This window comes from Rhipicephalus microplus, unplaced genomic scaffold (genome assembly GCF_043290135.1).
Source record: "Rhipicephalus microplus isolate Deutch F79 unplaced genomic scaffold, USDA_Rmic scaffold_679, whole genome shotgun sequence".
Lineage (NCBI taxonomy): Eukaryota > Metazoa > Arthropoda > Arachnida > Ixodida > Ixodidae > Rhipicephalus > Rhipicephalus microplus.
In genome coordinates this window covers 1-24257 of record NW_027465235.1, presented here as the reverse complement: position 1 = coordinate 24257, position 24257 = coordinate 1, and the positions used below count along the sequence as shown (strand labels likewise).

The 24257-nt window shown below is 45.7% G+C and overlaps 1 protein-coding gene across 2 annotated transcripts in view; it reads right to left on the bottom strand.

Annotated features, from left to right (window-relative positions):
- Positions 1–23624, bottom strand: part of LOC142761763 (uncharacterized) — a 30111-nt gene extending 6487 nt beyond the window's left edge. The window contains exons 1-4 of one of the 2 annotated variants that reach the window (XM_075886060.1): positions 23390–23624; positions 21403–21466; positions 7425–7497; positions 5501–5567 (exon numbers count right to left, since the gene is read on the bottom strand). In XM_075886060.1, coding sequence (XP_075742175.1) covers positions 5505–5567; positions 7425–7497; positions 21403–21466; positions 23390–23564 — 375 coding nt within the window. In that variant the 5' untranslated portion in view covers positions 23565–23624 and the 3' untranslated portion in view covers positions 5501–5504. The remainder of the gene's footprint in view (positions 1–5500; positions 5568–7424; positions 7498–21402; positions 21467–23389) is intronic. The other variant, XM_075886059.1, reaches the window with a different exon arrangement.
- Positions 23625–24257: the final 633 nt, after the last annotated feature.

Below are 24257 nucleotides of genomic sequence, written 5' to 3'. Positions count from 1 at the left end.
ATACAACGAAATGGTATCCATAAATGAGGAGGGTTCACGGCCATATAGACGGCCATATAGAAGAAAGAAGGAAGAAAATCCAGTCGTGGACTGAGTGGCGCTGTTGTACGCATAGGTGACAAATGGTAGTATGCGGTCCCAGTTGGTGTGGTCAGCAGATACATACATGGACAGCATGTCTCCTAATGTGCGATTAAAGCGTTCAGTCATGCCATTAGTTTGGAGATGGTACGCACTGGTCGTTCGATGAACAACATTGCATTCACGCAGGAGGTCTTGTACGGCTTCTGAGAGGAACGTGCGTCCGCGGTCGCTGAGTAACTCGCGAGGAGCGCCGTGGCGAAGAACAAGTTTGTGAAGAATTAATAAGCCGACTTCACGTGATGTAGCCTCTGGCAGCGCGGCAGTTTCAGCATACCATGTCAAATGATCAATAGCGACAACCACCCAGCGATTCCCGTCAGGTGTGTATGGAAGTTGGCCGTCTTAAGTCAATTGCGATGTGATCGAAAGGTCGGGATGGGCGGGGCAACTGCTGAAGCGGTCCAGTCTCTTCCGGCCTTGACAACTCTTCCGGCCTTGACATTTTGAGCATGAATGCACGTATTGGCAGACAAATCGGTACATTCTACGCCAGTAGTACCGCAGCCGGAGGCGTGCATACGTCTTTATTACACCAGCGTGGCCGCATTGGGGGTCCGCATGGAACGAGGCGCAAATATCAGCACGTAGATGACGAGGAATCACCAACAACCACTTGCGACCTTCACTGAGGTAATTGCGGCAGTAAAGTAGCCCATCGCGCATGGTGAAATGGCGAGCTGTGCGCCGCAGCGAGTGACTGGCGGTACTCAGTGATGGCTTCGATAGGAACTCCATTAAAGACACTATCCAAGGGTCTTGATGCTGCTCGGATGGCATGTCAGCATGTGTGAGGGAAGCAGAATTGTAGGTAGAAACAGGCGCATTTGCACAGTCATGGGGAAGCGGAGATCGAGAGAGAGCGTCGGTGTCTGGATGTCTGCACCCTGACTTGTAGACGACGCGGATGTCGTAGTGTTGGAGTCGTAATGCCCAACGGGCTAGGCAACCAGATGGGTCTTTTAGAGACGACAACCAGCAGAGGGCGTGATGGTCAGTCACGATATCGAATGTCCGATCATATATGTAAGGTCTAAATTTAGCGATTGCCCAAACGATGGCTAGACATTCTTTCTCCGTGACCGAATAATTTTCTTCAGCTCTGGTCAGAGTGCGACTCGCGTAAGAAACGATGTACTCATCGAAGCCAGACTTTCGCTGCGCAAGGATAGCGCCAAGGCCGACTCCACTAGCGTCCGTGTGGATTTCGGTAGGGGCGCCTGGGTCAAAGTGACGGAGAATCGGCGGCGATGTCAGAAGATGACGTAATTTCGCAAATGCGTCGTCACAGATTGACGACCATGTCGAGATACCTTGGCTGTCATCAAGTAGACGTGTTAAGATGCAAAATTACAAATAAATCGTCGTAAATACGAGCATAGCCTTATAAAGCTCCTGAGTTCTTTAAGTGTTGACGGCGCGGAGCTTGTCTGGGTCTGGTAGACGCCATCCTTGCTGACAACGTGCCCTAAGATTGCGAGCTTCCGTGCTGCGAAGTGACATTTCTTCAAATTTAGTTGTAGCCCATCCTGTGTGAGGCATTCCAGGACACTTGCGAGGCGCTGGAGATGGGTATCGAAGTCTTTTGAAAAAACCACGACGTCGTCCAGATAGCAAAGGCACGTATGCCACTTCAGACCTCGAAGTATGTTGTCCATAATATGCTCGAATGTGGCCGGGGCATTGCAAAGGCCGAACGGCATCACGAACTCGTACAAGCCGTCAGGAGTTAAGAACACAGTTTTGGGGCGGTCGGCTTCATCCATGGGTACCTGCCAGTACCCCGACCGAAGATCCAGTGATGAGAAGAACTCGGCTCCTTGCAAACAGTCGAGCGCGTCATCAATTCTGGGGAGCAGATAGACATCTTTGCGCGTGATCTTGTTAAGGCGCCTATAATCAACACAGAAGCGGATGCTACTGTCCTTTTTCACGAGCAAGACCGGGGATGCCCAGGGACTGTGGGACAGCTGTATGACTCCGCGACTAAGCATGTCAGTCACCTGGTCTTCAATAACCCGATGTTCAGCTTGAGAGACGTGGTATGGACGCTGGCGCAGGGGTGCATGGCTGCTGGTGTCTATATGATGAGTGATCGAAGTTGTTCTGCCCACACTGGGTTGCTTGTAATCGAAAGACATCCGAAAGCGGCCGAGAAGCTTCAAGAGTTGCGTCCACTGAATGCTGAGAAGGTCCGAAACAATGGATGGAAGGAAGGCATCTAGGGTAGATGTGTTGGCCGTGGTATCGAGATTAACGCTCGCGACATGGAGGCTTGCTGTGCGACCAGGTAGTGAGTTAGGGCAGACTGAATCAATGTCCTCAAGTTGCCCTATACATTCTCCGCGGAACAAAGTGGTTGGGACCGAAAGCAGGTTCGTGACATAAATGGTTGGGGAGGAGTTTTCGATCATGATAAGAGCAAATGGGAGAAAAAAGTGCTTACGGGAAGTGAATTTTGCTGACGGCGTAAACAAGGCGGTAGAGAAAGCATAGTCGCAGGAGATTGGCACAATAGCAGACGACATAGGTAAGATGTCCGTGCCCTCGGCGATGACGACACGAGAAAAAGATGTCTTGGCAGGAGCGATGTCCGAGATTGCTAATAATTCAAGCTCGGCACGGGCACAATCGACAACGGCGTGATGCATGGAAAGAAAGAAAGTCCCAGCCCAATGTAAGGTCATGCGAGCAGTGCGGAAAGACGACGAATTCAACTACATACAAAACGTCCTGAATGAGTATACGAGTTGTGCAAGTGACGGAAGGTTGTATGTGATGTGCGGTTGCCGTAAGGAGAGAAACACCAGAAAGCGGAGTCGTAATCTTTTTCAACTTGCGGCACATTGCTTCGCTCAACACGGACACAGCAGCTCCAGTATCGACTAGGGCGGACACAGCAACACCTTCAATGAAGATTGGGATTTCGTTTGCAGGTTCGGAACGAGGCCTTGTAGATTTCGACTGTGGCGCAGTTCTTGCCTCGGGAACTACGGTGGTCAGTTTTCCATGTGGATGGGCGCGGTGCGTGGAAGCATTGGCGATAGCGAGCGCCAGCATGGGGAGGGTGATCGAGACGAGTGGGAGGTGCGGAGGTTCAACGGTGAGGTGTTTGAAGGAGCGTGGGAGGGCATTGGCTGTTGCGGCTCTGTATGGTCGCAGCTGTAATTGGCTTCAACGGCAGTTGGACGAGAAACGTGGCGGCGGCAGAATTGCTCAACATGCCCGGGTAGACCACAGTAATAGCATATTGGTCGGTTGTCCAGTGTGGGCCAAGGATTATTGGAAAGGGTGGCAGGACGTCGATAAAGCGGAACTTGCACGCTTGGCGGCGCCCGCGGTGCGTAGAAGACATGAGGGCGTTGAGGAGGGCCGGTGCTGTATGGCACTGCATGTGAAGGCCTCCTCGCGACGTCGGCATAGGTCAACGGTGCTGATACAGGCGGTGGCTGGTGCGTAGGCGGAAGAGCTTCGGATACTTGCTCCTCAATGGTTTGGCACAGTGACGAGGGGAGTCCATGACTATTACTAGGGAGAAAAGGAGCAATAGACAATTGGCGGGCAACCTCCTCGCGGATGAACTGTTGTATTTGGTGCGTCAATACTACCGGATCCGACGAGATCGCGCCAACGGTCAGTGCAGACGTGCTGGTCGTGTAGAAACTGTGACGTCACGTGGAAATGCTCTGCTTTCGCAACTCATCGTAGCTCTGGCAGTGCTGAATGATGTCTGTGACGGTTCGAGAAGTTTTCGCCACAAGCATGTGGAACGCGTCGTCCTCAATGCCCTTCATGATATGCTTGACTTTGTCGGCTTCGGACATGGCCGGATTGAAGCGCCGGCAGAGGCCTACGACGTCCTCAATGTAAGACGTGAAACTTTCTCCTGCCAACTGGGCACGATCACGCAATCGCTGCTCCGTGCGGAGCTTGCGCACTGCCGGTCGGCCGAATACGTCGGCGAAGGTCGTTTTGAAAGAGGCCCAGGTGGTAATCTCAGCCTCATGGTTGTTCAACCAAAGCTCTGCGACACCCCTCAGGTAGAAGTGGACGCGACAGAGTTTGTCGTTATTGTCCCACCGGTTGTTGACACTCACTTTTTCAAACGAAGCGAGCCAGTCCTCGACGTACTGTTCATCAGTGCCGTTGAATAGGACTGGGTCGCGCTCCCTCGGAATACCGGGGCAGCGGAGGGGTGTGGCAGCATTCGGCTGTGCTGCAACGTCGTCAGGCATGATGGACGGCGAAGGTAGAGTCCGGCTACGGAGTTCCAGAGTGAAAAAGAGAACCAGCACCTCCACCACTTGATAGTTCGCGTTGAGCGTTGAGTCCGCGACGCGTTTAACGAACATAGGTCAAGCGCTCAGCGATCCGAATCGAAGCTATCAGGAGCACGAACCAGGTCCTCTTCCTCGTCTTTTGCAGGCACTGCTAATTGCACCCTATCCATTCTACTATATATATATATATATATATATATATATATATATATATATATATATATATATATATATATATATATAATGAAACAAAGCCTGTGAAAATGCCATTCTTTTTGGTTCAAAGAAAGTGAAAACAACATTGAATAGTAGCAGAACTTTGGTAGAATGCAAGTGACAACCTGTAACTTATGTTAAGCTTTAAAATTTACTATACTTAGAGCATATAAGCCCGTATAACAAGCTTCCTTACTTCAGCAAAGCCACCTTTACAGAGATTACACACGAACATATTGAGATAGGTGCTTTCACGGCTTAGCGCCTTTCCACTGCAGTGAAACCACATTTTACAGGGATTACATGTGGACTAACGTGCATGTATTCGTTCATTTCAAATACTCCGAAATTTTCAACAATTCAACTTCAAATCAAAGCGAAGTCGAATAGAGTAATATTTATTTGATTATTCTAACCATTCTAACATTTGCACAAGCCTACAATTATTATTATTACTAAAATCCCCCCCCCCCCCCCCCCCGGAAAAAGTTTAAAGGAGAACCCCATAAACCACGTGAAAACATCTCTATGCCTGGGATGGTAAACACAGATTTTATTTGAATAGAAGATAGAACATTAGTAAACACAGATTTTATTTGAATAAGAAGAGAGAACATTAAAATTGCATAGTGTATTGCTCTGTTAAAGGCACCCAAAAGAGGAAAATGACATTTACTGTTTTAGTAAAGTATAATTTCACAATGACCGAAAGCCACAAAACGCTTGGTAATTGAGAAGATACATGGTATACATACTTTTACAGTTGCGACCCAAAATATGCAACGTAATCAAGCATGCATTACACTATACTTAAAAAGTAGCGGTCCATCAAGCTACAGAAGTTGTTTCCTCAACTAGCTCACCTTGTCAGCAGTAGGAGTGTGTACCCGAGATGCTCCCGGACATCCTGGGTGCTAGTCGGCCACCGTGCTGTACAGAGTCAAACCCCCGCCACCAATAGCAAGAGGTGCCACTCAACCAATTAGGAGAAAGAAAGGAGTGGCATCATGCAACTCCTTGTGTTAATTACAAGCAGGCATCACTTTTAGCATGCAAGTCATTAACAAATCCCTATTACCTAAATGTCGAGAAAAACTTCTGCCAGCGAGAAATATAAAATATTAACATGGAGCATGTACAATAATACCTCGTTAACTCGAAGTCATAAAAACCAAAACAAATTTTTTGAGATAAACAAATTTTCGATATAAGCAAAAGTTGTGCCAATCATCGGGACAAATGAGCACTTTTCAGAAAAATCACTATTACTTACAGGCTCTTCAGCGGCAGTTTCTAATCTTTCTTCTCATGCAGGTTTAAAATAGAAGAAAAAATAGCATACAAGAGACTTTAGCCGGCTGGGTTTTGCCGCACTGCCATTTTATTTCGCAGAGAAAAACTGCCTAATGCTCGTCTGATTTATCAGACGAGCATTAGGCAGTTGACCTATCTCATCTATCTAATGCTCATCTGACGTATCATAGCTGCCTGATGCATCACATCAGTCGGTCTTCCGCGCCTTCGCACTCGACCTTATTTTGAAGAAAGTGCAGCAAATTTCTTGTCTAAGAAGATGTCGGCACCTTTTGAGGTGGTTCGTCATTGCCGTCGTCTCCGCCGTCTCCTACGTTAGTAGCCGTTTGCACGGTTTCGGCGTCTGTCATTTCCCCAGTCACCGCCACACCCTGCTCACCCAGCGCGTACTCCAGAGAAGTCACGTCATTTTCGGTGACACCGTTACCTGTAAGCTTGATGACCTCTTGACAATGTTCCTCATAATCTCTGCTAAAATTCATCTAGCACCTTCAGCTTGCTTTTTTTTTAGCACTGCAATAAGCGTAGACAAAGGGATGCTGAATTCCTGCGTGATGCTCGATTTCATTCGGCCTCCTTCCTGCACTTCCTTTAATTAGGGCAACCTGTTTTTCTAGCATTACAACTTGCACTGCTTTGACGTCAAGCTTGTTGCACTCGTGCTAAATTGCCACTCTTCCAAGTCAGCTAAAAATTCTTACTGCTCAGTTTGCGCAGATGAACGGGAATCACTCCTCAGGAAAAAATCATGTGCACTGACTGCACAAAGCGAACAAGACAAACTACGCCAAGCGTGGGCAGATGGCCTCCCTGCTCAGCACATGGGTCACATGACGTGCCACAGGGTTGCTTGACAAAGTTGATATGTGGCTAGGCTGAGACATCGCATTCGTGGAAAGCATCAACGTAGCGGCAGGTATGGCTAAATAAGAAAAAAAAATCAGTGGACTTAAGGCGTGGCAGCATCGCGCGGATCTTGTGAAATGGTCCGTGGCGGAATTTCCGTTCAACTACCAGTCATAATTTCGAGTTATCTGCAATCAGACCCAAAAATACTTCGAGATAAAGGCAGAAATGTAGATGGGACGTATAAAAATATGTTCGGTGTCGCACAAAATTTCGACTTAGCTGATTTTTTGAGGTATGCGAGTTTGAGTTAACGTGGTATTACTGTATGTTGTTGTGTTCTGTTGATTGGTTAAACCGTTGTCAAAAATTGTTAAAAACAAACATGCACAGTGTTCAGAATGCTGTTCCCTTATTGTAAAACGCAAGACTGTAAGCATGCTGGCGTGCACCTTCAACGCCTCTTAATAGAGGGAGAGAAAACCTGACATAAGTAATCAACAAGCTGCTCAGCCACAACGCCTATACATGAAGGGCATGGAGCAAATGGACACATGCGAGTGAGTGAAAGGGCAACAGAAAGTGCAATCATAAATAATGCAGCCATGACAAAGTGCCCTCACTTACCATTATCATTGGTGGCATCTTGATGCCTCCCATGTAACTCCAAAGAAAGGATCTTCTCGGTTGTGGTCTCAATCTGGATGCATGGCGACACACAAAGGGAAGCCACGTAAGCGATTGAACTTACTAAATGCATGTAATAAGTTGACAAACAAGGCAGGTTAAGAGAGGAATAACATAACTGAGAAAGGCAGTCCACGAATCCATGACAAAGCATTACCAGCAACACAGTTAATACACTTCAAACAAAGGAGTTAGGGAAAGGAAAGCACAAAAGGAATTCACGAAAGGTGAGGAGGGTTTGGTGGATTAGATTTAGTACACTTTTTAAACAGCAGCATGCCACTGCGTTAGGCAGTTACCGCATTACACGGTTTTTGCGTTAGCAGCATTTTATATGCCAATGGGAACCAGTTGCCTCAGCAGTGTACAATAGAGTCGATGCTGGAATCATCGAGTACTTTGTAAGAGCTACAATGTAGTGAAATGCCCCCATAAAATATGGCGCCTTTACATTACACTTTTGAAGTCCACCAAAACCCTCAAAAGCTGGAAGCACGGTTTTTACAATCAACTGAATCTCTGGCACCCAAGTAAAAAGAAATAAAAACATTTTGGCAAGGTTGAACCATCTTCCATATACATGACACTAGGAGGCCTTTTCAGTAAATACCACAATCAGTACAATCAAAACATGCAGAATAGAAAAGCCCCAAAAGAGAGCAGTGGTACAGTGTCCACGACACCAGCTATGCTCATGCTTCCTTGCGCACATGCAAGCCAACTGCAACTACACCTGTGCATCTCCCTGTGAGAAACACTGGGTTCTGCAACCCTACAAAAGCTGCTAGAAGAAACTTTATCCTCTCAGCCAACTTGAGATGCAGCTTAGCAATGTGAAAAACGAGTGAAAAATGCACACCCCCTGTGCAGCACAGCATCGCAGCCAAAATAAGCCTGACAAATGCTGCTTCATGGCAACGAGTGCCCAAAAGAGAAAGGAAGCTTGCTTCAGATCACGACCACTGTAGTACCTAGCATGTGCACTGCAAAAGTAGCCCTAGAAACAAGAAAAACAAAAAATCTTATGCATACAGGAGGCTAAGAAGAAAGACAAAAAGGGTCAGGCAAAGACGAAACTCCCACTGCCAGTTTTTTTTCCAACGCCAACACTGCAGCGTCTACTGTGCCACCAACAACCGAGAGTTGTGAATGATGCAAAAAAAGGCAAAGAAGCACGGTGCTTCTACTGTGGGGATGCAGGGCCCGCTATGCGATAGTGTGTGTGATGCACAGGGCAGAGAGGAGCACAGCAGATCTGTGTGTTTGCCCGGCAGGGTTGTAGGGCAACGATGCACTACCATCGTGGAGTTGGGCGGTTACCTCTTTCTCGACCACTTTCTCAACAAACTCGAGCGTGCGCAGGCGGGACTCCCCAGTGTGGGGATCGATGACTCGCTCAATGCGGCGGGACACCGTCTCGTCCACGACGTGCTCCCGCTCCACCGTGCATGTCTGCCCGTCGCGCAGCGTCAGCACCAGCCGAGGCAGCTCTTCGTCGCCGAGCAGCGCCTTTGTACGGGACGAGCCATGACGCTCAGACAGCCCTACCCCCCTCACACTCCCTGGCTCCTTTGATGCCACCAATGAGACTCAAAACTAGTAAGTCTCAATTTTGTAAAAACAAAGGTCGAACATATCTTCAAAACCCCAATAAATATTCAGCTGTTTCAGAGCTATTAACTGCCCCTTTCGACTCGTACAAGCAATCACTGGTGCTGAAGGCAGTGATAAATGTATGAAGTGGTGCTGGGGGCTTCAATGAGACTCGTATGCTAGCCAACGACAAAAAGTGGTAGCAGAAGTCAAGTTGATGACCGTTAACTGGCAGCTGCATTTTCAAGTTGTATGTTAAGTGATTTTTCCTCTTATTTAACCTCTCTCCTACTAAACTTGTACACTGGCTTTTTGTTTTTATATAAGCAGTCATTTAGATCAACCGAAGACTCAGTTTGGAAAAGAAAAAAAAAAGGGTGTTAGTTCCTTGACATATGCTTTTACTTACTTTACAAGGAACTACCATGCAAGTAAGTCTTCATCTACCAATATCTAAGAATATGAACAAAAGCAACAATGCCTCTAATAATGCTATAGGAATTGAAATGACGCAACTTCAGATACGCAAGATGCTTCTTGCTTACGTTAAGACTAAAACATGCTTTCGGTCACAGGCAATAATTTCTTCATACATAATTTACTCGTCTTTCTACGAAAAAGTTGAGCTGCCAAGTCTATCACCGGCTCCTGATTATTCAAGAAATGAAACGTGAAAAGGAGTTATTTTCCGTCGAGGGCGAGGCTTAGGAGGAGAGCACGAGTTGTCAGACAGCCAATTCACCGTAAGTTCCCAAACACATATACAGGCAACTGACCAGCAGCATCAAGAATGCCCAAACATATTGCACGAAACATAGGACACATGCAAGGACACACACAGACAGCAAACACAGTTGTCATAAAACAATAGCATGAAAGCAAGCACAGACACAATGCACGCAACAACATAAACAACACAGCATAAAAGAAATTCCAGGCACTTGGTAACCCATTCTTAGGAAAAGCATGTCATTGACATTCAGGTATTTAAAGCAGCTCTCAATATGACAAGACACAAGTCTTTCATTAAAGAGACACTAAAGGCAAATGAAAATTTATGTCAGTGTGAAGGCTCGATGTACGACAGCTTTTAAAACGGTTAAAATTATCAACTACAGCACCCTACTTACTGAGAAATTAAGCTAAATATACCACACGACGTGCCCCATGAGTGGGACATTTTGGAAGCAAGCATAGAAAAAGTCACGGTTTCGCTCCAAGAGCAAAGCAATCAATGCGACAGCAAGAAATCAGAATATCACACGAAGAATGACAAGCAGCTCGATACTTTTAGCATGCCGCTACAGCGCAAACAAGGACACTCGAAATCATCATCATCATCAGCATGACTACGACCATTGCAGGACAAAGGCCTCTCCCTTGCTCCGCCAGTTAACTCGTTTCTGTGCTTGCTGCTGCCAATTTATACCCGCAAACTTCTTAATCTGATCTGCCCACCTAACCTTCTGTCTCCCCCTAACCCGCATGCCTTCTCTGGGAATCCAGTTAGTTATTCTAAATGACCAGCGGTTATTCTGTCTACGCACTACATGCCCGGTCCATGTGCATTTCCTCTTCTTGATTTCAACTATGATATCCTTAACCCCCGTTTGTTCCCTAATCCACTCTGCTCTCTTCTTATCACTTAAGGTTACACCTGTCATTTTTTTTTCCATTGCACGCTGCGTCGTCCTCAATTTAAACTGAACCCTCTTTGTAAGTCTCCAGATTTCTGCTCCGTATCTAAGTACCGGCAAGATACAGCTGTTATATACCTTCCTCTTGAGGGATAGTGGCAATCTACCTGTCATAATTTGAGAGTGCTTGCAAATGTGCTCCACCCCATTCCTATTCTTCTAGTTATTTCAATCTTGTGGTTCGGCTCTGCTGTTATTACCTGCCCTAAATAGACATACTCTTTTACAACTTGGAGTGCACTACACTAAAAGCTCGTTAATTCGACACCCGTTAATTCAGAAATTCGGATAATTCGGACGGCTCTATTGGTCCCGGCAAAGTGCATGTTAATCTATGGGACCAAACCTTCGTTATTTCGTCGGAATTCGGCTCCGCACCGCCTAATTCGGACAATGCTGACGGCTGCTGCTACACAAAAGTGTGATAAAGCAGCGCTGGCACCACTGGAGTGAAACCGAAGCCTGAGTGGCATCGCCATCATCATCAACTAGTGGGGGCGATCGCAGCATCACCGAACGTCGGCGTCTTCTTTCTTCTCCACTCAGCACCTCCGACGCCATTTTCCCTTGTGTTGTCGTGTCGGAACCATCTCTTCTTGCGGAGTTCTCTATTTCTTCCATTGTGACCATATTTGCATGCCACCACCATCGTGCGCTACAGTGATGGCAACGCTGAAAAAGCGGCAGAACTACGACGCGAAGAACTTGGCGACAAAAGTGGAAATTTTGGAAGCACTGAAGAACGGCGAATCGCGACAGCAGGTTATGACCAAGTACAATGTGAAGCGGAGCACGTTGGGAACGTACGTGAAAAATGAACAACAGATTCGACAAGCCTTCGAAAGCGAGAAGTTTCATGCCTCTAGAAAGCGATTGCGAACCGCAGCTTATCCCCAGCTTGAAGATGCTTTGCTCCGGTGGATTACTGACTGTCGCAAAGCGCATCTGCCTTTGAGCGGACCTCTCATCATGGCGCAAGGTGAGAAGTACGCTGCAATGATGAACATTGAATCGTTCAAAGCGTCAGAAGGGTGGTTTGCGAGGTTTCGAGAAAGACACGAACTTGTCTTCAGGAGTGTGTGCGGTGAAAAGGCCAGTGTTGACGAAAGCGTGACCACCGAGTGGAGAAATGTGAAGCTGCTGGAGCACATCGCCGCATATGAACCACGTGATGTGTTCAATGCAGATGAAACTGCTCTATTTTTCAGAGCTCTGCCCAACAAGATGGTGACTTTCAAAGGGGACGCGTGCATTGGTGGCAAGAAGTGCAAGCAAAGGATAACTGTGCTTCTTGCCGCCAATATGACTGGCACGGAGCGCTTGCCACTACTTGTCGTCGGGAAGGCGCTTAAGCCACGTTGTTTTAAGAACGTCAAAAGCCTTCCTGTCGAGTACAAAGCGAACAGAAAGGCATGGATGACATCGGACATTTTTCGCGGCTGGCTGCAGCAGTTGGCCCGGCACTTCACGTCGAAGGACTGCAAGATAATTACGGTTGTTGACAACTGCAGTGCCCATAACTGTACAGTCGAACTGAAGAGCATCAAAGTAGTTTTTTTGCCACCCAACACTACGTTTGCTCTTCAGCCGATGGACGAGGATATCATTCACTACGTGAAGTCGAAGTACCGCAAGCACCTGCTAGAGCGAATGATCCTATGCTCAGAAGCTGGAAAGTTGTATCAAGTGGGACTTACTCGGCGCAGTGCACATCATCGCCCACGTGTGGAAAAACACCCCGCCGCAAGTCATCGCCAACTGTTTTCGGCACAGCGGTTTTGTGAGGCCCGAGCATGCAGCAGTAGCTGACGATGGCATCGAGGAGGTGTCAGCCGAGTCCACCGACGATGACTACCCGACTTTCGATGCTGTCTTTCCCACAGATGTGACCTTTCAGGACTACATCGCGATTGATCATGGTGTCGCCACGACTGGTCTCCTGACCGATCAAGAGATCATTAATGATGTACGGGCCGCCCATGAAGACCACGATTCCGACGAAGAATCATGCAAGGAGACACAGCCGCGACCTCATCGCACCTCACGGGAAGTTTGGAGGCGCTGTTAATATTAGGGGACGCTTGCCTGAACACTCACCGACAGCTTGCGTGCTGTTGGTCATTTGGAACAGTTAAGAAAAATTGTGATGTCAGCCGGAATCTGCGCGAAAACGCAGACGACAATTACAAAATACTTCAACAAATAAAGGTATGCTTCTGCAGCTTGATTTTAAATGTTGTGTTCCCTGTTCATTCGTTAATTCGGCATTCGGTTAATTCGGACAGTTTTTCCGGTCCCGTGAAATCCGAATTAACGAGCTTTTACTGTATTACCTATCTTGAAGCGCTGCTCTCTTTCGAGGTTGTTGTACATACTTTTGTTTTCTGCAGATTATTTTAAGACCTACCTTTCTGCTCTCCCTGTCTAACTTCGTAATCATTAGTTGCAATTCGTCCCCTGAGTTACTCAGCAATGCAACGTCATCGGCGAAGCGAAGGTTACTAATGCACTCTCCATTAACTCTTATCCCTAATTGTTCCCATTCTAGGCTTCTGAAAACCTCCTGTAAGCACGCAGTAAATAGCATTGGGGAGATTGTGTCCCCCTGCCTTACACCCTTCTTGATTGGTATTCTCTTGCTTTCTTTATGAAGCACTATGATAGCACTTGATCCCCTGTATATTCTAGGATGTTTATATATGCTTCATCGACGCCCTGATTCCACAGTGTCTGCATGACTGCTGATATTTCTACTGAATCAAATGCCTTCTCGTAATCAATGAAGGCTATGTATAGTGGTTGGCTATATTCTGAGCATATCTCTATTACCTGATTGATAGTATGAATGTGGTCAATTGTTGAGTAGCCCTGTTCGAAATCCTACTTGTTCCTTTGGTTGATTGAATTCTAATGTTTTCTTTACTCTGTTAGCAATTACCTTTGTAAATAGGTTGTATACTACAGAGAGCATCTGATCGGCCTGTAATTCTTCAAGTCCTTGTCATCTCCCTTCTTATGTATTAAGATAATGTTAGCATTCTTCCAAGACTTTGGTATTCTTCCCGTCAGGAGACACCTCATAAACAGAGTAACTAGTTTTTCTAGCACAATCCGTCCTCCATCTTTCAGCAGATCTGACGTTACCTGACACTGACCAGCACCTTTGCCTCTTTGCATGCTCTCCAAAGCTTTTCTGACTTCTATCATTTAGCGTGGTGTCATCTGGGTTACTGCTAGTTCTTATAGTATTAAGGTTGTGGTTGTCTCGGCTACTGTACAGATCTCTGTAAAACTCCTCCGCTATTTTAACTATCCTATCCATATTCATAGGTTATTTTGCCTTCTTTGTCCCTTAGTGCATACATCCGATTTTTGCCTATATCAAGTTTCCTCTTCACTGCTTCGACACTTCCTCGTTTTTCAGAGCGTGTCAATTTTCTCCATGTTATACCTTCTTACATCGGATACCTTACACCTTTTAATCAACTTCGAAAGCTCTGCCAGTTCTATTTTGTCTGTTGTACTTGAGACTTTCATGATTTGACGCTTCTTAATGAGATTCTTCGTTTCCTGGGAAAGCTTGCCACTGTGTCCTGTCTAACTTCCCTGCCTCCAGCTTCCACGGCACACTCCGTAATGATACTCGTCAGATTATCATTCATTGTATCTACGCTAAGGTTGGTTTCCTCACTAAGAGCTGAGTACCTGTTCTGAAGTGAGACTCTGAATTCCTGTACTTCCCTCTCAGTGCTAGCTCATTGATTGGCTTCTTGCGTATCAGTTTCTGTCGTTCCTTTTTCAAGTCTAGCGAATTGAGACCGTACCATTTTATGGTCACTGCATCGTACCCTGCCAACCACTTTCACATCCTGCACAATGCCTGGTTGTGCACTCATTATAAAGTCTATCTCGTTCTTATTTTCGCCAATAGGGCTCCATGTCCACTTACAGTTTCCTCGTTTTCGGTAAAAGGTATTCAAAATCCGTAATTACTGCGTTCTGTGAATTCTACTCATAGCTCCACTCTGGAGTTTCTAGTACCGATGCCATAATCTCCTACTGCCTGATCTCCAGCCTGCTTCTTCCTACTTCTGCTTAAAAGTCTCCCATCAGTATAGTTTACTGTGTTTTTACCTTACTCATTGCCGATTCCACGTCTTCATAGAATCTTTCAGCTGAAGCGTCATCATGGGCTGGATGTAGGCGCTTAAGCCTGTACCACTTTCATCTTGTATCTCTTGTCAGTTTAATTACGGTACCTACCAACCTTTCATTAATGCTATAATATTCCTCTATGTTGCCAGCTATGTTTCTATGAATTAGGAACCCCACACCTAGTTCTCTTCTGTCAGTCAAGCCCCGATAGCAAACGAATGTGCCCATTCTGTAGCACTGTATAGGCCTTATCTCTCCTCCTAACCTCACTGAGCCCTATTATCCTATTCAACACCCTCTAGCTCCTCAAATAGTACAGCTAGGCTTCCCTCACTAGATAACGTTCTAGCGTTTAAACGTTGCCAAGTTCAGGTTCAGGTGCGGCGATGGCGTAGTGGTTAGAGCATCCGCCTCGCATGCAAAAGGTCCGTGGTTCAAATCCCGGTGTCGCGCAGTTCTCAACCGGAACTTGAAATAATGTATGCATATATACTGGTCAAGTGTGACTGAAATCATAATATTTGTTACGTGTTTGTATTGAGCCATGTGCTCCAAAAATGTCCACAAAGCAGAAGCCTTCTCCCCCCACCACATAACAAGTGATACAGAAGGGGGCCACTTTTTCTCGCATGTCTCAAGGGCAGTTTTCAATTTGAAAGAAAACGCACAAGCGTTGGTGATGGAAAATACGCTCAAGCTGTTCTGAGATCTTTGTACCGCGAGCGGTAAATGGTGCATATGAATAGCTTGGTGTTACACTACCAGTACAAGTATGGCGAGTAGCAGCGTTGGCTAGCGCAGCGGGCCATGTGTCGCTGGTTCGAATTATCGGTATGTTGGACTCTAAATTTTTTCTACTCAATTATTTTTTCTTTGTGCCTTTTTTACACATATAAGTACATATAAATTCTGGGACATGACCGTTGACGACGAAAATCATCCGAGAGTGTCCATTTAAAATAAGAATGATCCCGATGATGTGAGATCCTGATGACATCTGACAACAATTATACACTAATAATAAAACTAGCTGCAATAAAAAATAGAACCTTCGTGAATCAAGAGGCATAGTAAATGCTGCTTGTTCATTTCTGTTTGATTCATGGGAAAAAACAATGCCTGCCATTACCATGAGGAATGGCACAAATGTTTTAAAAGTTCCATTTTCGCCTGCTTGGCTGAAGTGGTGCCATCTAGAGGGACCTAGATGAACCAACCAAGCAGAAAATTTTCAATGGCCGTTGTTGCTTTTGTGGCTCCCCCTACTTTCGCTTTACTGCTACTTAGTGCCGGCAGCCATGCACTAAGGGTGGGCAACGAGGGGCACGGCAACAGTGACCACTTTCAGGTGTGTGATTTAAAGTGTGCTAACGTGATGCAGACCACTTAAATGTAATTTTATTTCAAACATGCACTTCCTTAACACAAAAGTAAGCCTAGAAAGTTTCTGAACCACTATTTCAGCAATGAACATCGACTTAACATTTGCCTTTAGTCTACCTTTAATGTAAACCTGTTCATGGTATCCCACTGACTACTCATTGGAACAAATTGAAGTTAGGTGCTTTGAATATTATTGGCATGTTTCTGTTGAGAGTTGGCAACCTTCTAAACTTGGCATCTCAAAGACGCCAGCTAAGCGATGACTAAGCAGAGTGCAAGTGGATAAGAAGCTGGTTTAAGAGCGCCTGGATGCCATTCACACGGATACGAAATCGTGAAGTATAGAAGAAGTGCTTTTACATAGTTGGCTGTCAAACAAAGCAGCTTTGCAAAACTCTATTATACAGATTTTTAAACTTTCTAGCCTTGGTGAACCCCACCAGCATTCTCAGAGTGCCGTAGAACCCTTAACTTTTCTAGAGGATGAAGAAAATCAAAGCAGGGGCCAGGGTGGTGTCCGCTGACCATACACTGCATGCTTCAGGCATCGCGCATGTAAGCAATGTGTTCACGCAAACAAAGCGCCGGACATACAGAGACTTGTTTCATTTTTCGGCAAAACGAGGGAAGCCTGCCAGCAGAACAGCGAAATGGCCATCAACCAATACATTGACCGTAACGTCTGAATGCTTACGTTGCTCACAGTCGGCACGAAGAGACACCCCTTATGCATATCAAGCATTTGTTGCACGTCTTGGTTACAAAACTGACATAGAGAAGTGGCAATCACCGTGCATGAAAATTGTGAGTGAACGCTGACATGCCATGAGCAACAAATAAAGTGCCAAGGAGCCCATTTATGTTTGAAAGTTCGTGAGTACGAGTTACCAGCGCTTTGAACATTTTGTCGCCATGCGTCCGCAAGTTGGGCAAGTTTCATGGCATGCACTTGACGAGTATTTAGTGCTGCTACCACGTGGGTCTCTCTTGCTACCCGCAGACACCCATCTGTGGATGCGGCAGGCAAATGGCTTCTTTGAATGCAAAATGCAATGCACGGTATAGACCACTACAACGTAATCGCTTATAGTGCAGAACCCCAGTTAGAATGCAGTCTTTTTTTACTACCGTTAATCCTCCCATAGAACCTTGTGCATAGGCATACTCCTTATTGTGCAGTCCACCCAGGATGAAAGACCGGATATAATGCGGCAGCCGGAAAATCTTCGTGAGAAATGTGGTTGCGAATGCGCGTCTGAAAGGAGGGGTGCTGGGTGCGCCGTTAGGAAGCGAGCGACGAGGTCGTTACAGGGGAGTGGGGACGCGAGGTTAACTAACAAACGGTAGAGGAAAGAAAATGAAAAATAAAAAGAACTCAACCAATTGCACAGGCTCACCGAGTAAGAGAGGAGGGCGGTTGCTTTGGCGACGAATAAGCCTTTGCACCAGCGCCGATGCGGCTACAGTGTACTAGCATAGCTAGCGTGGCTCCGGCTGCACGCGACTCAACATGGCATGTGCGATCCCGTCCTTATATACGGTGCTTAACCTTAACAGTTTCCTTTCGAGAAAAGACTTGTCGCTATCAAGCTTCCTACACATATTGCCTTTGCTACCTCGTCCTTACGGCTTTATGATGCGCTGTCTTATGTAAGCTCGACGGGTTTTCATTGTTGCTCGTGATCGCCCAGCCATGAACGCGAACTTTGTATGATGCACGCTGTTCTTGGCTCAGTGCTTGAGTGTCGTCTGCTCGACAAAGCACCTTTATGTCTTGGACAAACTTCTTGCAGCAACATACCAAACGGCGGGCTAGGCCTCATCGGCATTGCTTGAGTTTCAGTAGTGGTCGCATGCTATCTAAATTACGGTTTGGTACGGAATAAACGAAACTTTTTCACGGTGGCTGCACTTGAAGGCAAGGGATATACAGTCGAGCCCACATATAACGGCCCCACTTAGAACGAACTTTGGCTTAAAGCGAACAATATTCGCATAATTGTGAAAATATGCATTGTTTCAATGACACAAAATCGCACTTATCACAAATGTCTCCGAGCACCGCCGATCGGTTACAGTGAACGGAGTCGGCACTCTGCCAACTTCTCGGAAACCACTTTCGACCACGGATGAGGCATGGGCTAGGTGCCCATAGATTCTTATTGTTAAACGCCGACCCCGTCTCCCCGCCCCTCTAGTTGCCACTCTCCCCCGACCGCTCTTAGTTACTTACCCTTCCATCCTTTGTCCCCTCGCTACTCTGAACCGCCCGCACCGCCAGACGCGGCCCGTGTTTTTACACTGCTACCCATTTTTTAAAACCGGGCGGCCATCTCCCATATTTTTGATCGATGGTACTGCCTTTGACGTCGCCGCCTGGAGTGACCAGTCCTTTTGACAACATCGTTCGTATCTGATCGTCTGCGTCTTGTCTTATCGCATCGTTCTAGGGCACACGCGTACGCTGCCCCACCTACTCTGATAATTCGTGATTCTTTTCATGTTCAGGAGCTGTTCTCACTCACTTTGCACTCGGCTCAGCACGCCCTCCGCACGCGTGCGAAAGCGTAAAAATGGCCATTAATTTGCGAAGAAAGAATCGCGAAATATCGAAGTCGGTCAGGCCACGCAAGCCCATCGACACAACAACACAATTCTTTGACCACAGCCACCGATTCTTTGAACACCACCAAGCGCGCCGATCCAGGCGACCGTGCTTAAACCTCTGTGCGCGATCTACGCGCGAGTTGCGCGTTTCGCGGACCCTTCAAGCAAGCTGCCCAACCTACCTCCTTCCCGCGTGTTTTGGTTTTCAAAGCCGCCTTCCACTGTATCCTCCCCCCTCTTCACTCTATCGCAACTCCTTGCCCTCCTCTCGCGAATCGGCTCTCCTCTATTGACACAACTCTTTCACCCGTCTCCACTGCTCCGCGACGCCCAGCCATGCTGACTGGAATTCAGAAGTTGTGTTTTCCGACTAGAAACGGGCCCAGAGCTGTACCACGCGTTCTAGCATGTGTGTTGCGTGTGCGCTTCTTGCTTGCTCTCAGTGTGCGTGTGTTGTCAAGATGGCGGACAGGTGTGTTAATCCGGAAAAAGCCTTGCATGCTTTTTCCTGCCGCTCAACGAAACGTCGAAAGTGTGACCGCTTGGCATGGGCGCAATCTGCGCGTCAGGTGTCGCGTTGCAGAGCGCTTGCTCATAGCTGTTCACCACCTGGCAGCCAACTTGTCGCTTCGGGCGTCCCGGTATACAGCTGTGGAGATGGTGAATATTTCTTGGGGCGGCGGTGACGGCTACAAGCGCGAAACTGTTTTTGCGAGGCCGACATTGTCGACGTCGGGCCCGATGCCGAGCCTGAAGATTCCGAACAGGACCACTCCGACGGCGATTTGTGGAAGCGCGTCGTCGTCTCCGACCTGGCACAGTGGGTGGGACATCAGTTGCGATGGTTTAATTAGAGCTGATGATAATGCCGACACAGCGGAACCGTGCACGGTTTAGGGTATTGTGAATTAAGTAAGCGGCAAGAGCGATTTGGAGGAACTGATTGCGAGAATGACGTAACTTAGGAGCCAGTGCCTCATGGCAGCTTATGTCACAGGCCTCGGCAAAGAGCACGCTGCCGCTTGAAATAAACTCGAAACCGCCCTTATCACTTCTGCTCTTCGAAACGCATGCATCACGGACTTTTTTAGGAAAAAAATTTCGTGTTTTCACTCGCAAATTTTTTAAAAGCTGTGTTTCATTTACTATGAACTTCGGGATACAGCGAACGGATGCCGCGTCAGGCTTAGGTTCGCTATAAGCGGGCTCGACTGTATATCGTTAATAAAAACCAGGGTGGTACGTGTAGCGCTCGAGTGGTGTTTAGTAGGTTTGTGTAAATATTCAAATGCGTTGAATATTTGAACGAATGATGTTTGAGTTTGCTTTGTTTCGAATTTAACATATTGAAAATTTCGAATCATATGAAACAAACGAAATAAATACATAGTTCGCTTTGTGTCATCCTTTAAAGATGGTTTCACTGCAGTAGAGCAGTGCTAAACCGTAAAAACATATATCGAGGGGATAACCGCACCGCCCACTTTAAAGTTAAATGAGGATATTACCTTCACATCGATTCATTTTCTAAATTTAAAAGCTTCGTTATACCTATTTATATGCTCTAAGAATAGCAAAATTTAAAACGTAAGATATTTTACAGACTATCGCTTGCATTCTAGCGAAAGTCGAATTCTGCTACTATTCAAAGTTGTTGCCGCTTTCATTGATGCAAAAAAATTGTATTTGCGCAGGCCTTGTCTCAATTCTTTAAAAATATTGTGGAGGTTTGTTTGGTCATGACAAATATGCTAATTTTTCTTTATAATATGTGTTATATATGCTATTCAAATTTGATCAAAATTTATTTGGCCAAATCACTATCCGCTTCAAACCTGAAATTCACTAGTTGCACGAGCCTAGTGTTTTGAGATTAGGTTGCGATATCTTGAAATCGGGTGCGCACCAGTGGAACCGAATCGAATGATTGACGTCTTTCAGTGTTTGAAATGACAGACGCAATTGGACATCCTTTCTGTGTAATGTGCATAATCGAGGCGGTCTCGGAAGTAGTCGACGAATTTCTGCAATGGTGCTCCCTTTTGTTACCCCCCCCCCCCCCCCAACCCGTTTATTTCACTGGCAACACGTGTCTCTGGACGTTAAGTTATTTTTAACATTCAGAAATTTAAACGGTATTAAGTATCACTGGCTTCCCATTCTCGGATGCACGAGGCTGCATGCTCAAGACGTTTTGTGCAAGTGGGGCCTTTGCAAAAAGGCTGTTTCAGTTATACTAGTTCGGATATTCACGTCTCCGGCGACTTAAGTTATGAGCGGTCTGCCCTGCATTTTGTTTCTGTATATATAAATCAATCAGTCGGAATGGGAGAGGGTTGCATTCGTTTTGGCTGCTTGCAGAGCCCTACGATGTCCATCACAAAAACTCTGGCTTTGCGTAGCCCAGTTTGAGAACCCATGCTCTAGTGGTACGTTTCCTCGTTCTGAAGCTAAACTAAAAGAGCCAGCTTCACATAGCTTACCTTGTGCCCCAAGCTCTGCTCCCTGTCAGAATCAAGTTCTGCATGCTCAGGTTGTTCCTATTTTCTGCGAACACAATACAAGAAGCAAGAATTTCCTCTAATCTGCTGGATGAAACTTAAACGGGCAGAAATTTGAAGTTACACTCAGAGGTAATAAGGTGCCATGTAAGTCAATGCCACTACTGCGATATACTCTGCTATGTGAAGTGACAGAAGAGATGTAAGCACTAAACAGTCAGCCTTGTTCAAAAACTTGCGTAAAAGTGACCTCTTGAAGGGACACTAAAGTCAAACAACAATTCACGTCAGAGTGAAAGCTCAATGTATGACAACATCTAAAACGACAATACTATCAACGACAGTGCCCACTTGCCGAGAAATTAAGGTAAATACACAAAAACAGAAGCGCCGCAGTAGGGCATTTTCAAAATGATCGCGATGACATCAGATGGACCGCCTACAATTAATCACTAGTAATCGATCTAACTGCACTAAATATAAAGACCATTCCGTGCATAAGGAGATGCAATAAAATACTGCTAGTTCGTTTCTGTTTGATTTACGGAAAACAGAATCGCCAGACGTTACTATGGGGAATGACTCGAGTGGTTCAAAAATTCAATTTTCGCGTTGTTACAGGGGACAGGTGGTGCCATCTAGCGGGGCAGAGTTGAAACAAAAGTGTCTGCAATCTCGAAGCCAATGGCGAGAAAATGATCAATGGCAATTGTTGCTGCGGTGGCTCCCGCTGCTTTCAGTTTGCTGCTACTAGTGCAGTAAAGCCGGGCAACGTTGTGCATGGCAGCAGTGACGTGAGACGGTCTGGTCAGTCCGCTTCTTGAGGCGGGTAATTTGAAGTGCGCTAACCCGATGTGGAGCACTAAAACGTGATTTTATTTTAAATAAGCCCTTCCTTGGCACAAAAGTAGCACTACGAGGTTTCTGGACCACCATTTCAACAATCAACGTCGACTTAATAGTTGACTTTAGTGTCCCTTTAAAGAACATTTTGAAAAATTGCATAATAGTTTTAAAGAATGCGAAAAAGCTTGCGTAATCTTTTCTCTGTCACAAGATCAGTTAATCACAACGTAATAGCTGAATGGGACTGTAATGAATGAAAGCTTGGCAACATATAAAACCCATGCTACTTAAGTACAATAGACTCTCAGTAAACGGAACCTGAAGGGACCAGGAAAACGTGTTCCATTTAACCAGAGTTCGGTTTACTGAGAGGTGAACATGGGTGCAGAATAAAAGCAGCAATAGTTCCGTTTACCAGATTTCCATTTGCTGAAAGTCTACTGCAATTAATACAGCAAAATTCCAAAAAAGCATCCCCTTCCTTTTTTGGAGACTTGAAATATGCGCCAACGACCAAAAAGCACCTCGTTTTCTTCCTCTCCAGCTGTTTTTTGTTTTTGTTTTTATCAACCTGCTTTTCCCTACACAATCTTACAGTGGCCCCTGAAAACCCAAGCTCTAAAAGTCTTTAGACATGTGCCCAATTTCTTGGTATTTTTAACAGTGTGTTGCTTCAGCATTTCCTTCTGAAGAAATGGTTGAAACATTTGAAAAACGATTTCTCTCCTTAACATAGCACGTGGAATTTTACCAAAGCATTCCTTCTTTCTATTTCAGTAAAAACAGCGAACGCGTGCGTATTTGAGAAAGAAGCTCAATAGAAGCACAGGTGCCAATTTTTCTTGGAAGCTCCTCCCCTGCCAACTTGAATTTGGATCTGCAAACTGAACAGAGGCACCCCCCCAATATCCAGTATGATTTTACGGTATATGCAGTAAAGTATGTATGCAACATTATTTTTTTCAGAAGTTCTCTAGCAGATGATGTTATTTGTACCCTTTACTATGAAAAAAAAAAAAAAAAGCCACGAGCCGTGAGGGTGATGGCCAGAAACATCATAGGGAGCATCGAGTGATGGAGGGTTGCAATACGACAACACTTCTAACGCCATAATCATGCTCACCATCGTCGTAGGCATCCCTCGTCGTATGCTCCCTTGGTGTTTGATTCTCGGCAGCATCATCAATGTTGATGTCGACAGCCTTAAATAAGGGAGACACAGGTCTGGCCTCTACACCCTCTGTCATGTGGGCCAGCATGGCCTGAGCCTGGACCGCATCTTCTTCTAGTGACTTCATTCTGGAAGAACCAATTATATCTCTTCTGATCTCCTCACGATCTCACTGATAGACAAAATCAGGTTTAGAAATGATTTATTTGTGCTACATCCTCTATATCTGTGTCACTCTGCAGCAATAAATTGTGAAACAGCTCCAGGTGCAACAACTTGTATATAGTTCAATCAAAGCAATTAGAAAATTTTCACATAAACTATAGCAAATGAAGATCAAGTGCGGTTAGGAATAAGAAAATACAATGATTGAGAAACAAGATAAGAAGCAATACATTGGGTTGAGAAAAATTTTACTTGCTTTGAAATTTACATAAAAATAGAAGGATAAAAACATATAATGAGACAGTGATTCATACATTGGGTGTGCACGTGGCAATGATATGGCAAAGGATCGAGCAAGTGATCTTTGCTCTTTCGAACACGAAATTTTATGTTCTCTACTACGTGCACTGCAATAATATTTGGCTCACATGTTCACAAGGGCCTCAACTACATATATCGGCCGAGTTTTCTAGCTATGTTCAAAAAGCGCTGCAGATTATTTCAATGTAATGAAATCCTTGATGTGAATAATAATTCAACATTTCATAACATTGGTGCCTATATAATAGTCTGTACAATAGAATTTTGATTATATGACTCTCAAAAGGAGCGAAACATTCATATCACCCAAAATTTCACATCACCAAAAAACTAG